Source organism: Haemaphysalis longicornis, unplaced genomic scaffold, assembly GCF_048455015.1.
Source record: "Haemaphysalis longicornis isolate Haplotype H1 unplaced genomic scaffold, Haemaphysalis longicornis Haplotype H1 scaffold_2, whole genome shotgun sequence".
Classification (NCBI taxonomy): Eukaryota; Metazoa; Arthropoda; class Arachnida; order Ixodida; family Ixodidae; genus Haemaphysalis; species Haemaphysalis longicornis.
In genome coordinates this window covers 148,815,740-148,842,149 of record NW_027526295.1, presented here as the reverse complement: position 1 = coordinate 148,842,149, position 26,410 = coordinate 148,815,740, and the positions used below count along the sequence as shown (strand labels likewise).

Here is a 26,410-nt window from a genome sequence, read left to right as displayed (position 1 = left end):
TGCTATCGCCCGCGCAACCGTAACAAGCACCGATCACTGTGATAACAGGAATGCTAGCACCACTGAAGACAAGGCGACAAGGCTGCGAGGCGGCGTGAACGTGATGCTGAACGCAAACGTTTGAAGTGAGCAGCCGATTCTGAACTTCGTAAACGTGATACCGATCAACCCAACGGAAACACCAAGTGAACCCTCAAGATGCGTCGCATTTCCACAGGGTTCCCCTCGCGGGAAGGTGGGGTAATTTTTCGGGAGCTAATCACCGACTGGCACTCGTCTTGACGCCCGCGCGTCTGAATCGTCCAGGAGGATGAAGGCTCATCCGCTCCGCAGCAGCTTCGCAGTCGGCGGCAAGCGCTCGGCACACGCTTACGCTTGTCTTTGCTGCAGGTGAAGCGTAAAATTCACTGGTTGTCCTTTATTTTTTGTGATAATTCATGCGTGCTGCCGACTGCTGCATATCTGTCTTTGTGTGATAATAATGGAACCCAACTGTGGTAAATGTAAGAAAGTGTGTCGAATGCAAACATGATTTCCACTTTGGTAAAAATATTCTGGCGTCGCTGAGACTACCATGTCGGGAAAGGGGGCTGATAAGCAAGATAGTTGGCGATGCCGTGCTTACGACCAGGCATCGACGGAAGATGAATCTGGGCCTGTTACAGCAATCGCTGAATTATCAGCAAAGATGGAAGCTTTGGTGCCGCTGAAAGACGTCATCAGCTCTCTTAATTGCCCTAAAAGTTGATCAGCTTCTTGAGCTGAAAACTACTGTGGATGAGCTTCATAAATTGATGCAGAGCATGAAACAGTCTGGATTTCTTCTCGAAACAGTATGAAGAGATGCGTGCTTCGGAAGCAAAGCGCCAGGTAACTATCGACAAACTGGAATTGGAAGTAGCATCCCTGCGCTCTCTCGTCTCTAGGCAGTCGGCAGTAATCTCCGACCTGTAAAAGGGAGCAAATGATGCTGAGCAGTACATCATCATCACCAGCCTATCTTCGCCCACTGCAGGGCAAAGGCCTCTCCCATTATTCTTAGTAATACAGAAGGTTGCCAAATATGGAAATTCATGGTTTACCACAGAAAGCAAGGGCGCCTCTCCCATGTTTTTTTTTTTGTGACAATATAACAGGCAATTGTTTCGGGCAGCGAAACAAAGATGCAAAGAAATGAAGTACAAAGTCGTGTGGTCCAAAAAGTGCAAAATTTTCGTCAGAGAAATGGAAGGCGCTCCCCTAATCCATATCAATGGTTTCGCCGACTTAGATAGGCTTGTTCGACAATGAACACAGCCTTTACGAATGTGACGATTTAGCTGCCTTATGCAGCTTATCGCTTCAAGGTGAAAGGGCATTTTCAGTAGTGCATATGAACATTCGCAGCATTCGGCGCCACTGGGAGGAGCTTCTTGCGCTTTTCCATAAAACTGACAACGTATTAGATGCCATCGTTTTAACGGAAATTAACATTCATGCTGATTTGACCCCCATGGTTTCGCTTAAGCACTAGTCCAGATATTTTTTCGCACGGCAGACAGAGAGAGGAGGTGGCATCATGGTGTTTGTACATGAGAGACTGAAAGTTTCATCCTTCGCCACGATTCTCATCTCTGCCGAGTGTGTAGCGCTAAAACTTTCTCTTCCTGATAACCATATCAGCTTAAGTTCTATTTACAGATCTCCCTTAGAAAACGCAAATTCGTTTACAGCCGGATTGGATAATCTCCTTCGCTCCTTACCCCCAAATAGCTTACTTTGCGTAATTGGGGACATTAATACTGACACCCTATCGCCGTCAAGGCCAGTTGTTTGCGAGTATCTAAACACACAATCGAAATGGGGAGTCATTCCAACCATTGATGCCTTTGCACGAGAAAAATATTTAGGAAGCAAACTTGTGTCGTCTTGCCTCGACTATGTTAATGTAAGAGCCCCAATGGCTAGCACTGTTTCATCAGTAGTCAAGTGTAAACTGGCCGATCATTATATTGCAGGCTGTCATTTCGCGTTTCCAGTTGCGAGTAATTCACGCCCCAACATTCACTCCCTCAACATCCTTGATATCGCCAAATTTGACAAACTTGTAGCCACCTTTCATTAGAACAAATTTTTATGTAACGTCACGAGCTGTACTGCTCACACGCGTTTTGTAGATACAATCTATTCTCTAAAACCTAATGCCCAGAAAACAATAACAGTAAAAAAACGCAACCCCAAGCTTCCATGGTTATCGGTAGATATACTAATAGCCCTTAAAGAAAAAGATGCCCTTTGGTCACGTTGTAAGCGTGCCCCGAACAATACAGACCTAAGATCAATGCGGAACAGGGTAAACGCCATGATTCAGTCGGCAAGGCGCGTCTCTCTTATCAGGGTAAACGCCATGATTCAGTCGGCAAGGCGCGTCTCTCTTATAATCTTATAATAAGACTTTTTACGAAAGCAATCACTCTCCCCCCCCCCCCCCCCCCCCCCCCGAAACAAAAAAGTGATCAGATATTAAAAAAAGTATCCGGACGAAACACATTTCAATCTTTAGAAGATGTATTTAAAAACATTTCAGTAGTGTCACGTGTGCCGTACAAGATTTTAGCTGCTTCTTTTCTAAAACGTGTTCATATCTCCAGCCTTTCGCTGCAGGTGCACCTAGCGCTATTACCAGTACTGTATCATCGGCATTTTTGCCGCCAGTTACTTCGGGAGACTTACACATCATCTTATTCAGTTTTCGACCTAAGAAACCAGGCTGCGCTCGAATCCGTATTTATATCTATTATCAATGGGTGCATGGAGCATGGTGTCATTCCTGACGATTTAAAAGTTGCTGTAGTTAAACCACTCTGTAAGAGTGGCTCTCGTAGCAAAGTAGAGAACTACAGACCGATTTATATTCTGCCTGCAATCAGTCAAATAAGTAAAAAAAACATCTGCTCATAATAATGACCAATTTTTGAAACAACAATAATATAATGTCGCAAGCACAGTTTGGTTTCATAAAGGGAAGAAGCACAATCTCCCTGCTAGAAGAATTTGCGGACATTATCTACTCGGCTTTTGATAATAACGAATTTGCGTGTGGCGTCTTTTTAGACGCAAGCAAGGCGTTTGATTCGTTCATTCACGTATTGCTATTTGATAAGTTAGAAAGAATTGGTTTCCGCAGTCCCTTTATAAAACTATTGTCTAGTTATTTTTCTAATCACTCCAAGGTGGTGCGCATAGGTGACTACACAAGTTCAAAATTAATGTTAAAATCGGGTGTTCCCCAGGGGTCTGTTTTATCCCCCCTGTTATTTACCTCTAAGTCAATGTATTACCTCAGTTGGCATCAAAATGCTGTCTATTCCGACGATACTGTCCTTCTGTCGACGGCATCAAAATGCCGACGATACTGTCCTTCGGTCAACTCAAGCCTCGTTTGATACTTGCGTTTATAACCTTCAAGCAGATGCCACATTTATTATGAACTGGTGTACGGATAACGGAATCGGAAATAATAGAAAAAAGACTAAAAATGTTTGCTTTTATAATCCCCATAAAAGAATTGATCATCCTGTGCGATATTTTGTTCATGACTCAAAATGTATTAACTTAAAATGCACGCCACTCCAGTTCTCAAGTAAGGTAAAATATTTAGGCCTCATCTTTGATTCTGATATGACATGGAACAAGCATTTCACAGGTATAAGAAAAAAGTTTCGTTCAATATCTTGCCTCCTGTATAACTCTAGACACCTGCTTCCATTTTTTGTCCGTAAAGTTATTGTACATGCACTTGTGTATAGCTATCTTAGATACGGAATTACTTTATTTGATCACTGCCTATTTACATGGCACGCAAAATTAAATTCCATCGTAAAATCTATTTTTCGGAACATTGCTTATGATGACATCGTTCCCTCTAATAATGATTCATTTTGCTTTTTACAGTTTCCTTCATTTGATGCATTATTTTTCCAGACTGGGGTTACAAAATATTTTTGGGCGAGTGATTTTCTTTTTCCGTTGGTCCCTATAAGACAACCGAGACACCATGACAAGTTTATTACCCCGTTCCCTCATTGTTGTCATTTCGACAGAAAGGTAGTTAATTCTTTTACATTGGGCCAACTGCGCCCTAATGCTTGTCATGCTGCCCGGGTCATCATTGTCTAGATAAGAAAGCCCAGAGACGTACTGTCGCGGAACGCAGCCCGCATTTCTTTTTATAGGATATTGTAGGCGAATTTGATCGTTTTAAAACCCGTATTGTTCATTTTACGTCTATATGGGACGTAAGAAAAACGATGAAATTGTCAAGTTTCGCGATCCTAGACACCGACGTGAAGTTTCTTGACAAGAAGTCGTTGACACTGCGTCCCTCGCAGCTGGTTTGCGGACCGCGCACATTTGTTATATCGAACTTGCTTCAATTTAGTCTCAACTCTTTTCATGTGTTCACATCAGGCGTGGGATGCTCTTCGCGGAATCCGTATTTAAAATTCTTGTACGTGCATTCAGGGAAATTAGCGGCGTGACTGATTTTTAAAAATAATGTTCATGTGTTGTAAGTACTGCGAACAGGCTCACGAGCAAGTGCAAAGTGTTACAGTGGAACCCCGCTGATATGTCTCACGGTCTTACGAAGACCCCTTTCTTACAGCGGATCACCGCGGTCCCGGCAAACTCCCCATATAAACAATGCATTAAAATCATAATGATATGACGCTCGGGTGCACGCGGTCCGCTTCATACGATGGACCCTAGCTCGGATAAGCCGGCGTTTTTCCCGAGGCAGCGAAGCGGTGTAAAAGATGCATCTTTTACACCGCTTCGCTGCCTCGTCCCGACCTTTCTTTATTGTGAAACGCCGATTGACGCTGCTTGATGTGTTAAGGTCCGCAGGCGGGTTAGACCACCTGCTCAACCACGCAAGTACGCAGGCGGGTAGTGGTGAGCGGCCCCACGCGGCCGCTCCCACGTGGCAGCAGTGGGAGCGGCCCCACTGTCGACGGCCCCACGCGGCAGCAGTACGCCAACGCGCAGACCGCGAGAAGTCAAAGTTCATGTGGCAGCGGACCGTGAAAGTTCATGTGGTAGTTCATGGAAGTCATGGTAGTTCATTGAAGTCAAAGTTCATGTGGCAGTGGACCGTTCGTCAGAGGCTCGATATGACGGAGTCCCACGGCGATGACCGAACACCCGCTTTCCCAACCCGCTCGATCTAAGTTTATTCCTATCAAGACGCTGTTTCGCCCTATATTTCTGCTCTCTGCATATCCCTGTCTTTCAAAGTCGCGTTGTCACTCCGCTCCTTTCTTTGGTACAGTGTCTCAATTCACGCGCGTCCGCCGCAAGGGTGGAGACACGTATAAGTTGACACCGCCATTTTGGGTCAATCGCTGGCCGCTGCAGCAAGTCACTGTACCAAGACCGCGGTATAATTTTTGCCGCGGTAAAATTTTCGTATAATACCGTACTCGCGAAGTTTGAATCATCTATTTCGCGTTCCTGGATGTTGTGAGAAAGGAAAAGAGGTGTGTTGAGCGCTTTGACCCAAAGCGCGACGGCTCAGGGCCGTTCAAAGGTTGTCTCCACCATGTACGGGAATGCCATTTTTTTTTATCTCCGCCTTCTATCGTTCGTTTCGCTTGGCATTGGCAGTTTCAAACTCGAATCTTCTCCTCTCAATTTGCTCGACCACGTCGGCCTTATCTCACGTGCGCAAGGCGCAGGGTTTCGCGTACTACGCGCAACGCTTGGCTGGCGGTATAGTTCGGACGCATGGAGGGAAGGGGGGGGGGGTGCAACATAAACATTGCTTTTTTTTAAACTTGAGATTTCAGCTAAAGGTCCGCAAATTACGCGAGAATGCGCAAAATATAGTAGATTAAACTGGTTCTTATTGATTGATTGTAGGGTTTAACGCGCCGACGCAACGCAGGCGATGAGGCGCGCCGTAGTGGAGGGCTCCGGATTAATTTTGACCACCTGGGGATCTTTATCGTGCGCCGAAATCTCGTACACACGGGCGTTTTTGCTTTTCGCCTCCATCAGAAAAGCGGCCGCCGCGGCCGGGAATCGAACCCGCGACCTCGTGCTCAGCAGCGCAACGCCTTAGCCACTGAGCCACCGCGGCGGGTTAAAACTGGTTCTTAGCCCACCTGTCGCGTGAGATCGTGTACTAGACCGGCATTTACCCGAACACCGGTCGTCCAACACTCCGGTCACACGACGCTTTCTCGCGGTCCCTTGAAGGTCGTATTATCGAGGTTCCACTGTATATTTACTACCACGAAATGCAGAATTCTAACGAGGGTTTAAAAATCAGGCCATTTTTTTCTTGTCAGAATGTCAGTTTGTCAAAATGAATACCGTCATTACACTAACACGGAAGCACTTGAGGTTGAGGTTCCATAACAAAATCAATAAAGCGAAAGTAACAGGGTAGCTTCCGTATGTTTGTTCTATGCCACAGAAAAAAAAATTGAAAGCCTTTTTAAATGAGCCTTTTATTTTTCAACATTCTGGTTACTAAAGCATGCATGCTTGAAAAATGATAAATTTCCCTCTTCTTCTTGTAAACACCTAAATATTCCCTTCGATTTATGCCTTAAATGTGCCGGAACGTCATGCAGGTACACTTGCACACTAAGAAGAAATGTAGGGGATTCCCGAAGGGAACTGACTTTTTTTGTGACTTTTCCTCCTGCTGGTGTTATTGCATCAGTTATTGCATCATGAGAGTACGAGCAGCTATGCTACAATCTAACACATTTTCGCAGTTCACTGGCGGGGCAAAATTAACGTTGCAGGCTAAAAACATACAATCGCAGGAACACGGTAAGCACTGTAAAATTTTCGACAGGGAAACGTAATAAAACAGAAGTGCGAAACGTATCCCTGTATGCTTACCTTTACCAGCAAGTGACAAATCATTGCCTGGTGAAATAGATCAAAAAATAAACTTTGTGAGGGCACTCACCAATTCGGCAATAGTGTCCGTAACTACCACGTGTAATGGCTATGAAAATGAGGACGAGATACCCCCGGAGGTGACTGAAGGGGATGCGAAGCAATCCTGGGTAATTAATGAGCGCATACTGGCATAATAATTATTTTCGGATCTTGAAATTAAGTTGGTCTGCATGGTATTAGCACCAGCGGGAGTTCATTTTAGCTTTGTTTTCGATCTTTTCCACTCTGTCTAAGCAAATGCAGCGAACGTCGGGGTGACAGCGCTGGCAAGCACAGTTTTTACGCTGTGATGATACATGCATTTAGAACATCGTATGTTTAGTTCCATTGCTTAAAGGAACCATGGAGGAAAAATACCACCAAGCTTCATTATAAATATTCCTCTTCACACCGCCAGGGCCCTAAAGGATATTGCTTCCAACAAAAAAATGTAGACAAGAAATATTGAAAACCTCGACATTTCGGGCTGCCAACGTCAGCAGTGACGTAATAGGGGAAATACTGAGATATTTATAAGTGAGTTAACTCCATTTCTAGCATTGAAGTGGCACACGCTTGCTTCTCGGCGGTGGCCTTGCTCGGCGGCCTCCAATCACACAAACAAGTCGTCGTGACGTCATAAGGACACTGTGAGTAGGTGGATTGTCAGCCCTGCTTCATCTGCTTTCCTTGTTACCTTGCTTAGCTGTCCGAAGTTCGCGTCAGAAATGGGATCATTGTTATTGGGTAAGAGAAACTTGTGGTCATGTTCTCTTTACGAAATCTCTCTGGTGGCAAGCCGTTATGCGGCATGATTTAAAGTGGCTGCATTAGAATAAAATTTAAGACTAGTTTTGTAGCAGTTGGTAAAACACTTCACCATCGCTTTCTAAAGAAAGTTGAGAGAAGCACGAAAGCTTTTTTTTACAGAAAAACTGTACCAAAAGTGCGTCGACACCTTCTTTAAAATTGCGCCCAACGTTCACTGAAAGAGCGTCTAATCGACTCTGGTCAAACCTTCGAAGACGCAAATCACAAACAAAGAACGAACCTATGCGGCGATTTTTCCCGAACCATGTAAAGGCATCTGCGAACGATGTAAACGCATACCGATGCGTGGTTTATGAGATAAAACTTGGTATACTGTTGTACTCCTCGTTCATGATCGATGCTTGTATCGTGTCACCTAGAACGGTTCCTTTCTCGCGATTTTCTAGTAACCGTTTTGACACAGTGAAAGCTGTTACGAATCGGCCAGCGCCGCAGTACTTCCCCGCATCACTCCTCGGCTGTGCGGTGAAGCCACTGTGCGCCTTTGAAAACACGCGCCACCATGTCAGTAACAAGTTGCGACAAGCCGCGTCAGACGCTTTGCTCTCGGCGCATTTCAAAACTTCGGCGGCTACCGGCGAGGCTCTTCTCCACGCTCTTCAAGGACGCAGAGGCCCCGTCGATCGCAACGGAGTCCTCCTCTCTCCCCTCTCTCGGACTCAACATGCGCGGAGGCTACCGACGACTAACGAACACTGGAAAGAGTGTTGTGTGTGTCTGTGACGTTCGTGGCGTGTTCCCGCTTGTTGCGTTTGACCGTTATCGCTTTTGGGTATAAATAGAGCTGCCCAAGCGTTGTCAACCATTCCTGTTAGAGCAGCGAATCGATGTTGTCGCTCTGCTCGAGTCCTGTATTGTAACCTCGCCCGTCGGGGCATTGTTCTTTGGCTTCGGCTCACCTCTCGCTATGAAGTAGCCTACGGCTTCTGGACTTCTTCATGGCTGCAACAGCGGCTGGCCGCTCGCATCATACACGCTACCACTCGTATGTCGGAGGCCACGGAGCTCGGATCGGGTGCCCCCGCCCGGTCGCAACAAAGCCCAGTTCCACGCACGCGCCCTGTGTCCATAAATCTTATCACAGCTTTTCGGTCGACCAACCGGTCCATAATGAAATGCCTCAGTATTTTGACAAGACGCCACCAGTCTCCCTAAAAAAGCTTTCGCGTTAAAATAGCTGCATTTTTAAAGCTTCGCGTCGCCGCTAACTATTTCAGCGCGCCTCCTGATGGGGTGGCCGTGTAGCCGAAGCGTTGTTTCTCAAAATCGATGGGCGCTTCTCGGCACACAGCTTTATGTGCCTTGCTTTCTTACTTTCCCCCTCTGGGTCTTGCTCGTTGTGCGTTGACTTCAGAATGTCTTTTGTTTTAGTTATGGTGGTTGTTGGATTGTTACAAGTGACGTCCCAGATCCACTGCTGAAGATAATGTCTATTTATTCCTCGCTCTCTGTAAATTTTCGCGGAGGTTGCGATCTGGGAATGACGGCTGAAGAAAAGACCGCATGCATGCTTAACGAAGAGACATTCCGAATAATGACAGCTCACGAATCATGAATATTTAGTCGGAGGATCGGGATGTGTAACGCTCCTTAGCCCACTACAGCAAGATGAGGAGTGCTGTATGTTTAACGTAAATCTTGCGAGTGGAAAACAAGGGGCCTGAGGCATCTTTGTCGTCCCAATTCCACGTTTCACGTTGAACCACTCATACAGGGCAGTTTACAATGCCGTGATTTATCTAATTGCGCTGGCCGCGGTTTACTGCTACCTGCGCAGCGGCAGGTGTTGCGAAGTGCGAGAAGTGAAGCCGCGACTGTTGATTACCAAAAAACGCGAAGCAGCGAAGGCGAAAGTGAAGTAAACCCCGGAGAAAGCAAAAAAAAAAAAAAAAAAACTAAAACAAATTTATTGATGGTTAGTCGTACTTCAGAATGCGTCAGCATTTTGTCCCTATCTCTCGATCCGGCGGTCACGCCCTGCCCCGGCTTCGCAAGTCCCAAGCGCGGTATTTCTCGCACATCCCTTGTACGCTGTCAAAGGACCTGTTGAGGCAGAGGAGGCAGCTGTCTCTATACGCCTCTCTCCGCTCAATCATTCTGTGTTTTCTGTGGCTCGCTCTATTGACTGATCGACGGGACCCAACGCGGATCGACGCGAAAATTTTGCCATCACGGCCCACCTATTGCTCACGCAATTAAAGGGAAAAAAATTAGTAAAGAACATGAACGCCATCAATGCGCAACCCAAGGTAAACGCCGAAGCGCCGCACAAATGAAACATGTGCTGCACTTACGAATTCTTGCCAGACCTGCGGAACAAGAATAACACAGTATTTTTCTTTCGCATCTATTTGAAGTTTAAAGTTTCTGGGTACAATTAAGAATAAAAATGCAGTATGTAATCGTTTTAAACACTACGCTGCTGTCCGGTTAAGCAGCACGTAATTTTACGTTGTCGTTTGTGTGGTATTCAAAAAAAGGTTTTGCTTGTGCCGGAATATAAACGAGGCCTCGTAAAAACCTTTGTCTTTTCGCAAGATGGAAGCGCTCAACGAAATAACAGTAGTGCGAGCGGACGGTGAACATTGCAACAGTGCAATTTGTACGACGAACTCACCACCCAGATTGGATTTGCTGTTGCCGTATTTGCATTTAAAAATGGGCCGTGTATCTGCTTACTTCACTGCAAATGTTGTAGAAAAATGATAGCCTCCTGCCACCCCTTCCGCGTAACACATTCGCCTCCCTCCCCTCCCTCATTACACTCTTCCCCTCTGCTGTCGCTCGTAACATTATGCATGTAATGGAGGCTCGCTCGATTCAAATCAGTTTTCCCGCGCTCTAACCACTACTCGCGCGCCATTTGTTGGGACCTTTAGTTTCTGCTGGGCTCGGAACAGCCCGAGCCTACATCTTTAGATCGAGTTTGTCTCGCTTCTCTCAAGCAACGTTTTTAACGGTTTTTTTTTTGTTTCATCTGGTATGGTAAATATCAATTCAATAAGTATTATCAATCGTAGAACTCTGCTGCTTTCGCTTATGTACGCATACTTTTGACTCACATATTTCTTAGGTTTCCTCCGCGCTAAAGAATATGGACGTGCATGCACTATACTAGCAGTTTTAGTATATTGGGACAGTCTTTCCTATAGGTACACTCTGTTTACGCGTTCCTCCACTTTGGCTGAGTGGTTTCGAAATACAAATTTCGGCAGCCCAATAAGGCTATAACACCAACTACTTGGTGCACCAACATCCACGAACAAGAACATCTAGAACGAGACGCGGGAGGTGTTTCCCCATGGTGAAGCCGGGATCTCAGCTGACGCTCAGGCATCACTCAAAGCGTGCTGTCTGAGACACGGCAAGAACGGCAGTTAAATATTCTCCTTGGCTCTTTTGGAGATACATTGAACTGATCGGAAAGTTGAAACATCGGATGAAATTTATCCAATCGCCTTCGTGCTCTGGGTAGGTTTCCCGGGGTTTCACGTTGCACATTTGGCTTAATGGGCCGTACCTTCATTCGGTGAGTGATGCCCATAGTACACTCTTAATCTGGTTCCACGTAAGTTACACTTAGTAACTGGAACTTTTTTGCAAAAAAAGTTCCAGTTATATAATTGGAACCGTGTTCCACATATCCTGAAAATTAAGTGGAGCAGTGCACCACATATTTTTGCAACTAAATTATGTGGACCGGTGTTCCAAATAAAAGTATGCGGATCACTGTTCCAAATAAAAAGGTAGTTTAAGTTACTGGAACATTGATCCATGTAAAATGATTATGGAATTTATCCGCTGCGCCGTTCCAGGTACCTTCAGACCAGCTGTTTATATAAAACGGTGTTCCTACAGGCATTGGGAAGCTGTCTATGGGACTCCAATTTTCCAATATTTCTGCTTTCCTGTCGGTATACACCGAGGTCCTATACCAGGCTGGCAGATGCATTGGTATCAGCAGGAAACCGCAAGCACCCGTTTAACACAGCCTTGATATATGACCCGCAGTGATACCAACAATTGGAAAGCAGAAACCACCGCAGCAGTGTGGTCCCTGACAGTTCCCAACAGTTGCCTATCGGAGCACAGTTCTATCTAAAAGTTGGTCTGAGGCACCTAGAGCGGCACACAAAGTCTCTGGCTTCACCCGCAGAATCCCGTGCTGGGTTTCAGCTGCATATAAAAGAAACAATATACGTGCAATAAAATACGCACGAAACAAACTATTATGACTCATACACTGCTTTTCAACATACTATACAACTTTATTGGGTGTTAGTATTCATACATTTCAGATTTGAATAGCTGTCTATTCTAAATTGCACAGAAAATGACCAACGTACAAGGAATAAATACCATAACGATAACACTAGGCTCCAAGTGGCATTTTCACATATTCACTTTTACTCAAAAACATGGTTAATAAAGACGGTATTAGGGTCGACTGCTTCATCAATAAATAGACGTGTGCGTCTACCGCGGCACTGACACAGACATTATACAACAGTGAGCATCAAATATGCAGTCTTATCAGATAAACCAAGGTAATTCAAAGGCGGAATTACTCATTGCGCTTGTTATACTGTGTTTACCCATAACTGTTTGGGAAAATGCAGTTTGCTATTAAATTGTAGGGAGAGGCCTAAAAACAAGCCATACACGGTTGTATTATCAGAAACCTACCACAGTGCAGTTCAAGAGTTTAGGAAAACAACGCTCGAGCCAAGATTAACGATAAAACATTTTGACACGAGAGGTCACATGCGGCAGTATGCCACAATTAAAACATGAGTATTAAAGATAGTAGTTTCCTGACACCAGACGTAAGTGTAACATCAAGCTATTTGTAGGCAAAATAGACTTTATGAGCTCCCTGAAAAGGCCTTTTACTTAAGGCACGTTACTTGACCAAAGAATTTGTAGTTGTTTAGAATAATTCATCCCAGGAAATCTCACAAAAGCCAGCGTGAATCTTATAAAATTTTGAAAACCAGGTAACTGGAAGCATGTTACACATAATAAAATTTAACAAGCAGACTAATTATATACGTCAATTCAAGCGGGAACAAGTCGGACATAATTAAGAAGCAAACAAGCCAGCGTTGAATCATACAGGGGACCAGTTTTACAAAGCAGACTTGAAAGCATTTTTTCCAGCCTCAGCGTTTTACCTTAGGTAAAATTCACAGTTGCGTGCTATAAAAACCCTCCCGTCTTGCTGTCAGTGAAATTGTGACCAAATCCCTGCTTCTGCCAAGCAAGAAATGCAACTTTGTTCAAAGGAGAAGACTTGTTCAAGCCAAATAAGCACATTTTAAATTCTTCTACGGCATGGGTGTCAGCTCACTTACAGTACTAAAATTTATCAATGAAGGCGCAAGCCATCTGCGTAAATAAGCACTGTCACTTTTGCATCAGCAGCAGCACTGCCACGAAAAAAAATCTCATGAGCTACACTTGAATAATAGGACCTTACAATGCGGTGTCATGAACTACATTAACACCCACTATAGATTCAAAGACAGCCTGCGCATTGTGCCAATGATGAAAAATAAGGCACGACTTCAGTGTTCAGTTGACATGAAACTTGCATGTGCCAGTAACTTAAACCTCTTCATCTGATTTCACCCCCTTCACGCCTTTCATCTGACCTCCTTCATGCCTTTCAAGAGATACTTTAACCTCTACCAATAATTTAAAATCCCAATTAGAGCTGAACCCTTCAAGTATTTCAACAAAGACTCCAAGTTAAATGACACCAGGCCACTGTCAAATTTCTCATGCTTTCCAAGAACTCCCTGCAAAAGTCCCAAGAACTCTTCAAAGGCACACAACCATAAGAACATGATGACACGATGAAAAAGATTACATATGCGGCGAAGAGGATGACCACATCCTGAAGTAACAATGCAGGCGGCGAATCCGTGATGTGTTTCTTGCGGGCAATATTGATGGCGCCAGTCCCTTCTCTCAGAATAACCGGGCCTCGAGAAGACTTACTGCTCACCTCATGTACCTTCAAGGAAACAAGAATATTTTGTTACATGGTTGCTTTAAATGAGTGAGTTGCTTAGGCCCTTTTATAACACACTAATTGATTTAAAATCGGTGATTTCTTGCGCTTTTCTCGGAGTGCTGCTAAAGGTGAAAGTGCGCTAAACAATATCACCACAGACAATCAATGAAATTTCCCTGATTCTGGAAAGCATCCCACCTTGCTGCCTCGGTATCCTGAATATAAGGTTTTTTATCATTGAAAGGTTTCGCTTATTAATCAAATAATAATTACTATAATCACCTTTCGGCATTATATTTTACACACCTTCTCTCTGCAAAAAATGTTCTCTGTACTGTATAATGTGCTCCCTAGAATGCTGTAGTGAGGCTGGCTTAATATAACTTACAGCTAAACGATGTTTCTACCGCAAAAAAATAAATAGCCAGTCATAGGAAATCATAAATATCCCACTGTGGCAGAAATTTTTGGGGGAATTAGTTCCACCTAAAATATTTCCCTCTCGATATGTATTACCTCCATGGTTCGTAGTGGTATGAGGCAGAAGTTGAGCTGACTAATGCTGAACTAGGCTGTTGCACAATTTTCTTATAAATCACAACTATAGCACATTTTCTTGCAGACGACACTTTCTGTGCTCTAAACTATTCCCTTAAAAAATTACCCCTTATTTACCCACCTGCCAAAATCCAATGCAAGCATTACTCATGCTACGGCTGTATTTGGGAGTATTATTGGTGCTACGGGCGTATTAAAAGCGAGAAATTTAAATCGTCAGTTGCCACCATATTGTTGTAGCAGCAACCACGTTGGGCGTGTCCGTGGTGCTGGCAAATCACCGCAACAACTCTCAAGGTGTAAAAGCTAAATATTTACAAAACTTAAATACAAAATAGTGTTTTTTTTTTTGGCCACTGTTGGAGCATTCGTAATAGGCGGAATGTGAACACAATGGCCAATATTGGCGTTCACGATAACTTGTTAACAGTGAGCTTTTATTAGGATAAACAGCCCCAGAAATTGAGTCCCGCAAAAACAAAATGCCAGCTTACCCAACCAAAATTAAGACCCGGGTGTTTCTGCCAGGGACGTCTCAAAGTGCACTTCCAGAAAAGTTTCGCTAACGTGTTCCGAAAAGCTCCTACTGTCACCTTGAGCCACAGGCCAAGCTGTCACTGAAAAGAAGTTCAAGTTTCAAACCATTAGTTACAAAGAAACTACGTAAAAACGCGCCATGAAAGACCCAAAAATGGCAGTGCGTACTTTTTTCGTCCCGTGCAAGAGCTTTAATGTGTTGCCTTCTGATGATACACTTCCAAGAAGGGGTCCAAATACAATTAAAACGGCCATATGCATTCCTTGTTCAGGTGTTTTAGGTCTATCTTCGCCCTATTGCCTAGAAAATAAACAGTACAAAAATATCAGAGAATAAATTTATGCCTTGTTTTACCCAGGGAGCACGAGAAAATATTGAACAATGTCTGATTCGTTCCACGAAAGTCGAATGTCTTTTTTACAGCAGAAGCCCTGGTAATCTTTTCTTTGTAAACAATTTGAGATATAAAAATATTTGAACATACTTTAAGCTCACCTGTCCTTGGTCTATGCGAACTGGTGAATATCTGCACAATATGCACGACTCAAAAGGTACTCTTTTGTGGCCTATGAGCTCCACAGGGCATTCATAATCCGCCGCACTCTCCCCGACGACACTTCAGCATGCCGAAGATGTCTTCAGCCAGTAAATGCCACAGCCATGACTTCGCAGGAGCATGTAAAGAATGGAAATAATTTGTTTTCATTTTTTTTTTTTGCAGAGAAACAAAAACATTTGTCACAACCTATCAGTGGAGGGCCAAATGTCTCCACAGTCATCCACAGACTCTTTCTGAACAGGTCATAAAGTACGAATACAGAATGTAGCAATCTGCTTTTGCAGTATAATTTCTACGTCCAAAGGAGAACAAAAATGAATTAATGTTTGGTGCACATCATGATTCCACAACTTTGCACCTGAGCGTTTCGAAAATTATTCCAACTCTCTAGCTGCCACTGACATTGACAGCATAAAATGGCAGAAATGAATTATTTTTAAACTTACTTTGTTACGTTAAAACTTCTAATAGTTCACACGTGAGCTTTATGGGTAATTATTCTGAGGTCTCAGGTTACCACTGACATTGACAGCATAGAAACGGCTCCACACTTTCTGCGTGTTTCCACCTGACTTCCCCTCCACAAAAGGAACGTTTTGTTACTACGCTGCTGCTCAGACAACCACTTTCCCTTGCATTTCACTACACGCCAGGGAGCCAACTAAAGTTGACTAGTGTAAATAGACCATCTGAATTCATCGAAGGCATTGGAAGAAACGGGGAACAACTACACACACAGCCCAGATAAACGTAAGCAGTGCTGCCGCCAACGTCTTGAACGCACATCAACATTAGGCGGAATAGCAGTAAATTTATGGCTCTCAGAAGACCAACACAACGCAATTAGCACGGAAGCTTGAAACTACCGGTAAGGCTAAAGACAGACGCTCCGACAAACAAGCCGTGCAGTGTGTGCGCGCGAGACAATAGCGTGCGACTAACCCGAGAAGATTCAGTACCGCTGACACGTACAGCAACCGTCAATATACAACTAAGCAACACCACACCATAAGGGGACATGCAGACTCGAGAAATGCGCGCACCAGCAACTTTCTAAATAGCACTAGCTAACGTATCGAGTCAGAAATGTCAAGCCGACTCCGACCCACAAACACACAAGCTTAAGTGAATAACGGCCGCAAACGTTTCTCGCATCGAACAGGCAGCGGAGCGGCACGTTTATCGGACGCAATGATGAACAAGTCAATGAACAACAACCGTTACCAGAACATAAATAAGCAGCACTGACCTTTTTTGCGCCTCCCGGCAAAACTTCACTTCGTCGAACAGTAAATACAGCCCGACGACATGAAGAAATCCGCAGTTTCACGCCACAACCAAACTGGTAACCGTTCCCGCCAGTCTGACCGACAGTTCATTTAGTACATCAGGCGCATAACGCGAGCAATCAAGAAAACCGCTTTTGAAGGCCACTGGTGGCGCTACATGCGGACGAACAAAAAATAGCTTGCGAAAACGTTGAGACGTAGGGGCGCTGCTGTCGTTAAAAGTGTTCACGCAGTCCCGTTTTTTCATCCCTCATCGTCCTTGTACACGCTGCCGTCCCACTATACCATGCATCAACGCGAGCGGCGCTGCCTTGCGGCTGTCAACGCATGCGCACGGCATGCCGCACTGAAGTTGCGGTCGTTTCGTAATGGTTTCGGCCAACTTTTTCTTCCTCCGTGCCTTGGGCGATGCACGCCGTGGCCAGCGACCAGTCCGCGGAAGAGATCACAACCTCGGCACCATTGATCGCTTATATTTGCTTCGGAAAATGGGAGTAGGCCTCTAAGCGTACGTCTACGCGGCTCTGAGGCTGGAACAAAGAGCTCAGATATTAGCCAATTTAACACGTTAGTTGGACTAAAGTTGTTTCTCGCCGCGGGCCGTGAGCGCGTGCGATATGTGTGCATAAACTTCGATGACAGCTTTATTTCGTTCTTTGCAGTGAAAACAAAACGACGCTTCTTTATTGACTGCGTTCTCTTGACAACAAGTCTTTCCAATACCAATCATATATACTGCGACGCTCTTTGATATCCACGTTATAGAAAACTACTTCCGTATAGTGAATCCAGTGTGATTACTCGCTAATAAGCGAGTAATCACACTGCTGGACAAACTGCTGGAAAGCCTTCCCCTTTTCCAGCAGTTTGTCTTCATGAACACCAATAGTGCAGGAAAAGAGCAACGGGGGGACCAGGAGGAGAAGGCAGGTCATTCGGTGAACTTGAATTACTATGGCAAGTAACAACAATAGGGTAACACTGCGAAATTTCGGGATACTGCAATGCATAATTTGAAATAAGAATGACATTTCAGTATAAATATATAGAATGTAAGGCAGATGCCGTGGGGTAGATTTAGTTCTCCGGGTTCTGTGTCGTTCTCCTCCTGAAAAAAGGCTTTCGTTTTTCTTGTGAAAATTAATATCCGGGACGAGACAAAATACAAAAACGAACTTCTTAGCATAAAACTGCATGCGTAGCATGATGTGTGGGGTGTAAAATGTGACGCAGTCGGTTATTATTATGTATGTACCCCATCACAACATAAGTAACGTGGACTAAGTACCATTGAGCGCGTACTACACCACAGCGAGATGATGACTGAGTGTTGAACAAAAACTGCCGTTTCTGCGAAACTTTGTAAACCAAATGCATAAAATGTAATGGCCTCAATAAGTATTTCGTAATGAAGATGTTCACAAAAGCACCACGAATTCTTCAGCGCTATAGCAGCTATGGCTTTGCCCGAACGGCAGACGGGGAAAGGGAAGACGTTTAGTCCTTCTCAAATTGAAGTCACTGGTGATTTTGTATACTTGACGCCTCAAATTAGAAAAATATGATGTTCACGAAAGCGGTTTGGGTGCCGCAGAACACCTGGAAATGGGTTCCTGCAATTTCTTCTTTTGCCTAAGATATCCTCCTCTCGACATTTTTAATGCTTTGTACGGCGTTGACAAAAAAGTGGGATTTCGTTTTCTGTCAAAGGACATCACTAAAACTACAGCTTAGCCGTATTATGAAAGTTAACTGCTGCAAGGCAGTTTCATAGATGTCGGCGAAGTTCATTCAATTTTATGTGCGGTGTGCGCGTGTATATTAAACGCGCACGTGCATCTTGGGTCAAGAAGCACCTAATATATATGCGGTTCATTGTTCCAGTTGATGCATGAAAGATAGCATACTTCACTGCCATGCACGAGTTATGTGGAACAAGACACGAGCAAAAAATATACAAACGCACTCTCCCCAACCGTTTACTGGGACATAAGTGGAACAGTAACCGGAACCGCCGACATCGCATGACCCCATTTCTTCGGTTCCAGATAAAAACCACGAACATAAAGAAAACAAGCTGACGGTTCCAGATAAGATCCACCTATATGCTTCGTTCCAGTTATTCTTTCGTTTGGATCCACATAAAATATATGGATCACCCTTTTTAACTGGAACTTATATGGAACCAGATTAAGAGTGTACCGGACCCCTCTGAAGTAAATTTCCTCTGTTCATTACGGGTTCGATATGATTCTGTACGAGGGAGTTTCTTTGAGTACACAAAACAGCCGCAATAACCGATGCCGGGACAACTCATCTTGCTTTCTACGGCTTGATACAGCCCAACGAAAAGTAGACCAGACGTCAGTTCCAAAACAAACAGGGGAGGCTTTCATCCAAAATATTTTTGACGTCATTGACTCCGAGGTGATAAAAAGTACCTATACGTAATTACATTGTTAACGAGCAGAAATGTAACCGATGCCCGTAATTTGTAGGCATATTATGTGCACACTACTTATTGCTGTATACTGCCCAACATTAATTATTACTCTCTGCATGCGTATTATGTCGGGTGATTTCGAGGAACTGTTATTGCATTCTGCTATCATGCACTGGCGGGCGCTTGATTACAGCGCAGGTTATACGGGGCAGACGTTCCATGCAGTGATGCCAAGATTACCAACAAACTAAATGAGCACGTAGTCTGTTAACTCGCGTAGCTCAACGTTTTAGAGTAAAATAGTTGAGAGCGAGGAAGAACTACACACACATCGCTTGCGAGGGTTTTCCGTTTAACACTATGTTATGTGCCGTTCATTTCATGTTGTATTTTTGCACTATGACGTGATATTATCAGAGTGCTGATCTAGTCTCAGGGGCCTTTCGAGGGCGCAACTCTTCATACTATTCGAAAGCACGAAACTCCGAAGTCGTCCGCTCACCGCGCTCTTGGAAGACGAGGTAGACGAGTCCCATGTAGAGCAGGAGGAGGGTCAGTGCAAGGACAGCGAAACACGCAGCGACGCCGTAACTCTGGGAGTCTTCCACCCTGCGAGTGGGTGCGCCGTCGTGGGCATGTTATTGAGAGGAAACGGGAGATGGGACGCTTTCCTCGCCAGTATTACTGCAACACGAGTGCAAGCATTACAGGCTGTTAGAACATTTATCAATCTACTGGACCCACGAAAATTTGCTTAATACAAAACCTTTCCTATCTCCATTTCAAAGGCTGTCTGGCTATATGCTCTCTGCAGAAAAATAGAACAAAAAAACTCCTTCAGTGCAGCTCAAACCACGAACGATTTGTTGTTTGTCAACTTTAAATAACCCAATTTTGCAGTACGTGTTAACAATTCTGTGTTGAATGGCGTTATTTTGCAGTGCCCTATGCAACATGTCCAATGCTACGAGAGTGTCATGTACAGCCGTTTCGGCAGAGAGTGGGACTAACAACAGGGATATATATGGACCTTGGTTGGCCTGAGTGTCCCTAGATGAGGTTTTAGAGTATAGGCGCTCTTTTCTCCTATCGTTGCATGCCGCCGCCATAATCATTCGTCTGTTCACATCCCATGACAGTTGTTTACACTGCGAAGGTTCATGGGCGCCATCATTTTGTTGTTTATGTGTTTTATTCGGTAAACTGTGGTAGGCGTATCAACTCCTTCGGGCTCTGCGGCCGCGCGCGACTGACCGTCATTCCGAATGCGAATTCAATTATTTTGATTGTAGGGTTTAACGCGCCGACGCAAAGCAGGCGATGAGGCGCGCCGTAGCGGAGGGCTCCGGATTAATTTTGACCACCTGGGGATCTTTAACGTTCGCCGAAATCTCGTACACACGGGCGTTTTTGCTTTTCGCCTTCATCAGAAAAGCTGCCGCCGCGGCCGGGAATCGAAGAATGCGAATTTAAGATATCGCGCTTCCCAGTACTTCTACTGCACAAGTGTGCGCAAAGATGCCGTTTTGCTGCGAAGAAGCGGCAAATTAGAAACACTGATAAACAGTAAAATGGTCGCCGTCGCTCATTTGCGTACCTCAGTGGCGGTTCTCTGAGAGCATATATTGTGACTCTCGGCCTGATAACGGTCGTAACAATAATGCCAACATCGTAATGATGATGATGATGGGGAATGACAGCTGATTTCGTAAACTTACTTCAGAAACGTCTGCCAATAAAAGGCGGTCTCCGCGAAGCGCGGCCTACCTTTCGATCAAGGCCTGTCCAGCTGCGCCTGGAGGTTGGGTGGGCGCCTCGTGCCGGGTGGCGGCTGAGATTTCGCTTGAAGACGCAGTATCACCGCTTCAGAAGCAATTACACAAAATAAAAGTTAGTGTGAGCATAGGTTCGACGCCCAGTTTGCATTTAGGTACGTAATCTTAAATACATTATTCAATAATCTGCCTCGCGCTTCTTTTTCTTTTCGATCGGACGCCAGTGTTTCTGCAGAAGCTTGTTTTTTGCCGAAATTTCTCTGCACGGGGAAAAAAGTAGGAGAACTAAGCGATGTAGAATTGCCTCCTAAACTTACGCGGAATGAATGATGCAAGTCTGAGCAAATTGCAGTCTGATATTTTGTCACGATTTCAGGGAGGTGCGCCTGTAGGCTCTTTCGTTATTCACCTCGCCACGTCGTACTCCTCTGTCCTTGATGACACGATTTATACTGTTAGACATTATGGTAAATTCTTTATGAGGGAGTTTCATGGACACATTGAGAGTGGCGGAGTATCAGAAGGAAAAGCTGCACGATATTCTTACACAGACCTACGACAAGATCTCGAGGAGATACTTATCGCTCTACGCCCAGCAACTGTCGCTTTATAGTGCACCCAAGGCCATTCATCGATTTCTGGTAATTAATTGCCCAATTAAGTTTTCCGCTGTTTTTGTAACAACACTCCGGCAATCCTCTAGGTAAGCCCACAGCTGAGCGACGAATCGCGTGCTTGCAAAGTCGCCAGAAGACAGTACTTCACGCGCAACATAGAGGTTGCCCATCTCCCACGGCCCAGATATCTCCCTGGTCCTTCAATTGAGCCAATATTCTTCACACGATTCCAACAAATGCACTGTTCCCTGTGGCGTCTTTTCGTAAGCAACCTCTGAGCGGGCATCACATAACTTCCCCTCTTACTTCGCCAGCCCCGAACACTGTCTATGCCATTGTCCCATCGTCATACAAACCCCTCACTACTTCCACCCGTGTTCTGACCTTCCTTGCTGGATGCCGTTTTACAGGCTGACGAACTGTCTACGGTATGCCAGCGAACTGCATTGCGCCTGATTGAGGGCACAAGCGCGTATACTTCACAGAAGTACAACTGATGCACTCGCTGCTCCGGCGAGCCTTTACACAACGTTCTAGCAGACCCCTACAACCCTAATTGCTCCTCCCTGTACCCCGAAAGCCGTACACTGTCTGTTCTTTACTCCCACCGCCAAATAATCCATCCACTACCCCCCCCCCCCTTTTCGTGGAGTATCTTGTTTGTGTTCTCTTCACCGCAAGACCAACTGACCGACCCAATGAAGGCTTAATTTTTGCCACCAATAACTGCTGTAGCTAGTGCGGTCATGTTTAACTTTCACAGGTCTGTTAAGCGTTGTCACGATATTTTCTAATTTCTTTTACAACACTACTGTTCACTTATTGGTTACGGCGAAATTTGCCCTTTCACACACACACAAAAATGTACGAATGCGCGAACTACCCCACCCATTCACGGTCACGTTTTGATGATATTCTGCAGTACAGTTTGCATGAACACAGAGATGCCTTGTGCTTGCGCCGAAAGAGGCCCTCTGGTCAACTAAGAGTCAGATTCCCGACGCTGCCACAGATTTCCAGGGATATGAAAGATGATTTATCGTCAATTGATAATAAGATATGCGCTATCGCCGATCTTGGTGCTAAGTACAATAGCCTGTAAAATGCTACCTTAATGCGAACCATGAGCTGTTCCTAGAAAAAAAGTAGGCGTTTACAGTAACGGGTGCAAATCAAATCACCTGACAATGTGATTTATACGAGTTACTACAGCCTTTATGGCGCTTATTTTTTTTTACCCTGCATATATCTAATAGCATTAGATCCAGGCCAAATCAATTTCGGTCCTAAGAACAAATCCTGAAAATGCTGATCAACTATTCCGCTACGGCCCTTAGAAGAACAAATCTTGGTATTTTTACACGAACACAGTAATGCATTTCGACATTTAGCGGGAGAGAGGCTCATTCGTCCCTCTGATTTTATGCGGCTAGTGCATGACCGAAGGAAATAGCTTGCCTTAAGTTCGGCGTTCCAGGCATGACAGTATTTCTTCTTCCTCCTCTTCCGCTAACGGAAGAGACGAACACTTGCGCGGCACTTGGATAATAGAAAGGTTCCATGGTTGGAGAAATAAACATCGTTGTGTTAATTTAGATTTTCGCTAAAGCTATACGTAAATGGGAGTGGGTGCATGTGCTTGCTAAAAACTAAGCCCTAGTTTGCTGTACCAGGGAAGTAGACAGGTGGCACTCGTTTGGTTAGTTGGCCCATTTTGTTACCTGGATATACGGACATACCAATGCCCGAGGAAACAAAAGCGGTGTAAGCAAAAGCGACGAAGATAAAAAATAATGGTTTAGTTTTGTTTCCAAATGAATAGGCAATAACGCCGAATATCATGCCAGGGGGTGGGTTTATTCGCGAAGAACAACACGCACGCACTCGCATGACGCGTCACTGTGCTTGTTTAGGAGAGACACAGAGAGATATATTGTGATTTCTTTATTAATATGGAAACTCTTGAGCAATCGTTTGCGTGTGGTGTCCGCAGTTTAAAATACCAAATTCCGATCACTCATGCACGGTGTTCTAAAGGGGCTCCAGTCCCTGACAATGCCATGCGAAGCTAAAGTAAGGTCTGGGGAGGAGTTCTGTTGCTTGGGATGTAGGCCAATCCGCGTGTGTCGCATGGGATCATTGATGATAATGAGGTTACAGTCTTCCGAGGTTTCCTCGAGGCGGGCACCACGGCCATCTGTTTGAGCGTAACCGGACCCCATGAAAGGGTAGCCTAACCGCTCTGCAGGCGTTTTAGTAAAGTTTTTTTTCTCTCTCTCTCTCTCACCACGGCCATCTGTTTGAGCGTAACCCCAGGTCGTATTTTTGGCATTAAAATCCCCGCCGATAATGATCGGTGTTCTGGGATATTTAGATATCAAGTGCCGAAGCCAGTTGTACGCAATAGATTTTTGAGAGCCAGTTGCTGGTCTGTAATAAACCGAGGCTGCAATAAGTGGCTTGCCGTCCGGGAGGCGAAGGTGGACGATGACAGCCTCATGATGTTCTGAATTTTGGCCAGGCACAGAAATTTTGTAACAACCCAGGTCTGATCTGACCAGGACCGCCGTTTGTTCAATAATTGAGGGCGTGCATTGTGGGCCACGGCCTGGGCCCCTTCTCGTAATTGAAGGTTCTGTAAAAGTCGTAAAGCCATAGACTTGAGGAGTTACCCGCGTTTCCTGAAATAGAATTAAGAAGGGTGAAATGTGAGGGGTGCGGTTGGAAAGTATGGAGCTGGTTTGAGTAAAACTACGGCAGTTCCACTGTAGTATCTTAAGGGAGTGCTTCATTGAGTCAGCGCGTTTCTTGGTGCAACCTTTCTAGGGGGCGGTTCAACCTCGTTGGGCAGTCCCGGGAGTTTACTGGTAATTAATTGCAGCATGGCCTTTGTTTCCGAGGCGTAACTGTCGGAAAGAGTACGGAGCCTTTCTATATCCGTTTGGCGTTCACGCCGTTCCTGTTGGAGATCCGCGCGAATGAACTTAAGGATTTGCATAAAATCCGTACTCTCCTTTGGATGCTGTTGAAATGTCGGGGTTCGTTTATTGCTAGCACTGCGACTACGGCGCTGGGTCGTCGAAATGTTCGGGCGCATACGTTGCGCTGATTTCGGAGGAAGCTTGGACGAATCAGTCTTTCGTTGTAGCTGCGACTGGTGAGGAGTACCCTGACGGAGCGTGGCAATCTCCTCCTTGAGTTGCGCGTTCTCCTCTCGCAGCTGACGGAGTTCAGAGCGCAGGCTGTCCAGCTGTGCCAAAATAGCCTCATTAATAGAGGTCGCGGCTGAGGTCACATCTGACTTCACAGTTTGGGATTGCATCCCGCTTTCTGGAGCAGATTTCGATTGTCCACGTACGCAGTCCGCCCAAGAAACCCCGTCCTGAACGCGCTGAGAGTGCTGTCGTGGGATTGCCTTTCTGCTGGCACACTTCGGGTCTAGGGCCAGGTGGCCATCTTCTTTACAGGCCACACAGAAGAGCGTACGTTCACAAGGCTCTTCCTGATTGTGGGTGCGGCCGCAGTTTCTACAGACTGGTTGCTTGGGGCAGGTGTACCGTGGCAGGTGTACCGTGGGATGTCCGGCAAGCGCAAGCATAAGTCTACGCTGTTCTCCACACTCACTCTAAAGGACACCCCTGAAGCTGTGGAACAGCAGCTCATAACTACGTTTTTTCCCCACGCTTCCCTCACTCCTCATCCCCCTCTACCCAACATACCAGTATCGGAGCCTGTTGAGGAGCTAGATCTCCCCTTCACGTTTGCGGAGCTCCAGGCTGCCCTCCACCAAGGCAAACCACGTTCGGCGCTGGGCCATGATGGGCTCACTTGGCAGCACCTTTGCAACCTCGATGAAGCTACCCACCTAGTGCTTCTGGACGTTATCAATGACCTTTGGACTGTCCACCAGATTCAAGCTATGGTCAACATACTCGCTCAGAATGGCACTGAAACTCGCCTGGCATGGATACCGGGACACATGATGCAGGGACATGGCAACCAGACCGCGCACTCTGCGGCTAGGGAGAGCCTTCTCGTAACCCCTCCGCTGGATGACCAATCCCCTGCTGCTGTCTCGCCCACCTCCTTTCGCCTGCAGCTGGACCACGCTCGCCACGTGCGCCGATGCCGCTTAGCATCAAGCACTCCGCTTGGCTACCTACACGGCGTCCCTTCCCTACCACGCCCAGCCGAAATTTTCATTAATAAGACTCTAGCGAACGCTGCTGTCACTCCTCACATAATATACAAATGGATTCACCCTGGGACGTCACTACCCTCACGTTGTCCGCACTGTTCAGCGACTTCTATCGCGGACCTGAACCATTTAATCTGGCACTGCACTGCATTCTCAGACCATCGATATATTATCGAAAATGCACTTCCAAATGGTTCTTCACCAGCTAATCCCCCATACCATGACCCCCAATTCCTTGCCGCGCTAGGCACTTTTTCCCTTGAGAGCGGTCTGGCTCGAGTAGTGTGAGCCGGGGCCTACAACCCATTTGGTCCCTCAAACTGGACAATTAGATCCTCAATGGACAATTAGATACTCTACGGCCCTTGAAGATTCAAGTAGTGTTAATCCTCCCTCTCTGCTATTCCCATTTTCCCCCTCTGGCCAACCGGCCGTCCCATCCCAATAAAGGACTTTACTACTACTACTACTCGTGCACGCGTGCCTCGAGCGCACGTACGTCAAGTTAAACATACCCACTTAAGTACACTGGCCAACAATGGCAAAAAAATCCAGCGTTCTCCGTATCGTGGCAACACTTACTCAGAACGAGAAAGGCACGTCATAGCGTACGCCCCTCGTTCCTCCGTCCTCGTGTTGCCGTG

General features: G+C 45.6%; 1 protein-coding gene across 1 annotated transcript in view; it reads right to left on the bottom strand.

The window, feature by feature from the left end:
* The window catches only part of LOC144168350 (uncharacterized), a 35,779-nt gene extending 14,622 nt beyond the window's left edge, over positions 1-21,157 (bottom strand). The window contains exons 1-2 of the mRNA XM_077697355.1: positions 20,944-21,157; positions 19,679-19,785 (exon numbers count right to left, since the gene is read on the bottom strand). Coding sequence (XP_077553481.1) covers positions 19,679-19,712 — 34 coding nt within the window. The 5' untranslated portion in view covers positions 19,713-19,785; positions 20,944-21,157. The remainder of the gene's footprint in view (positions 1-19,678; positions 19,786-20,943) is intronic.
* Positions 21,158-26,410: the final 5,253 nt, after the last annotated feature.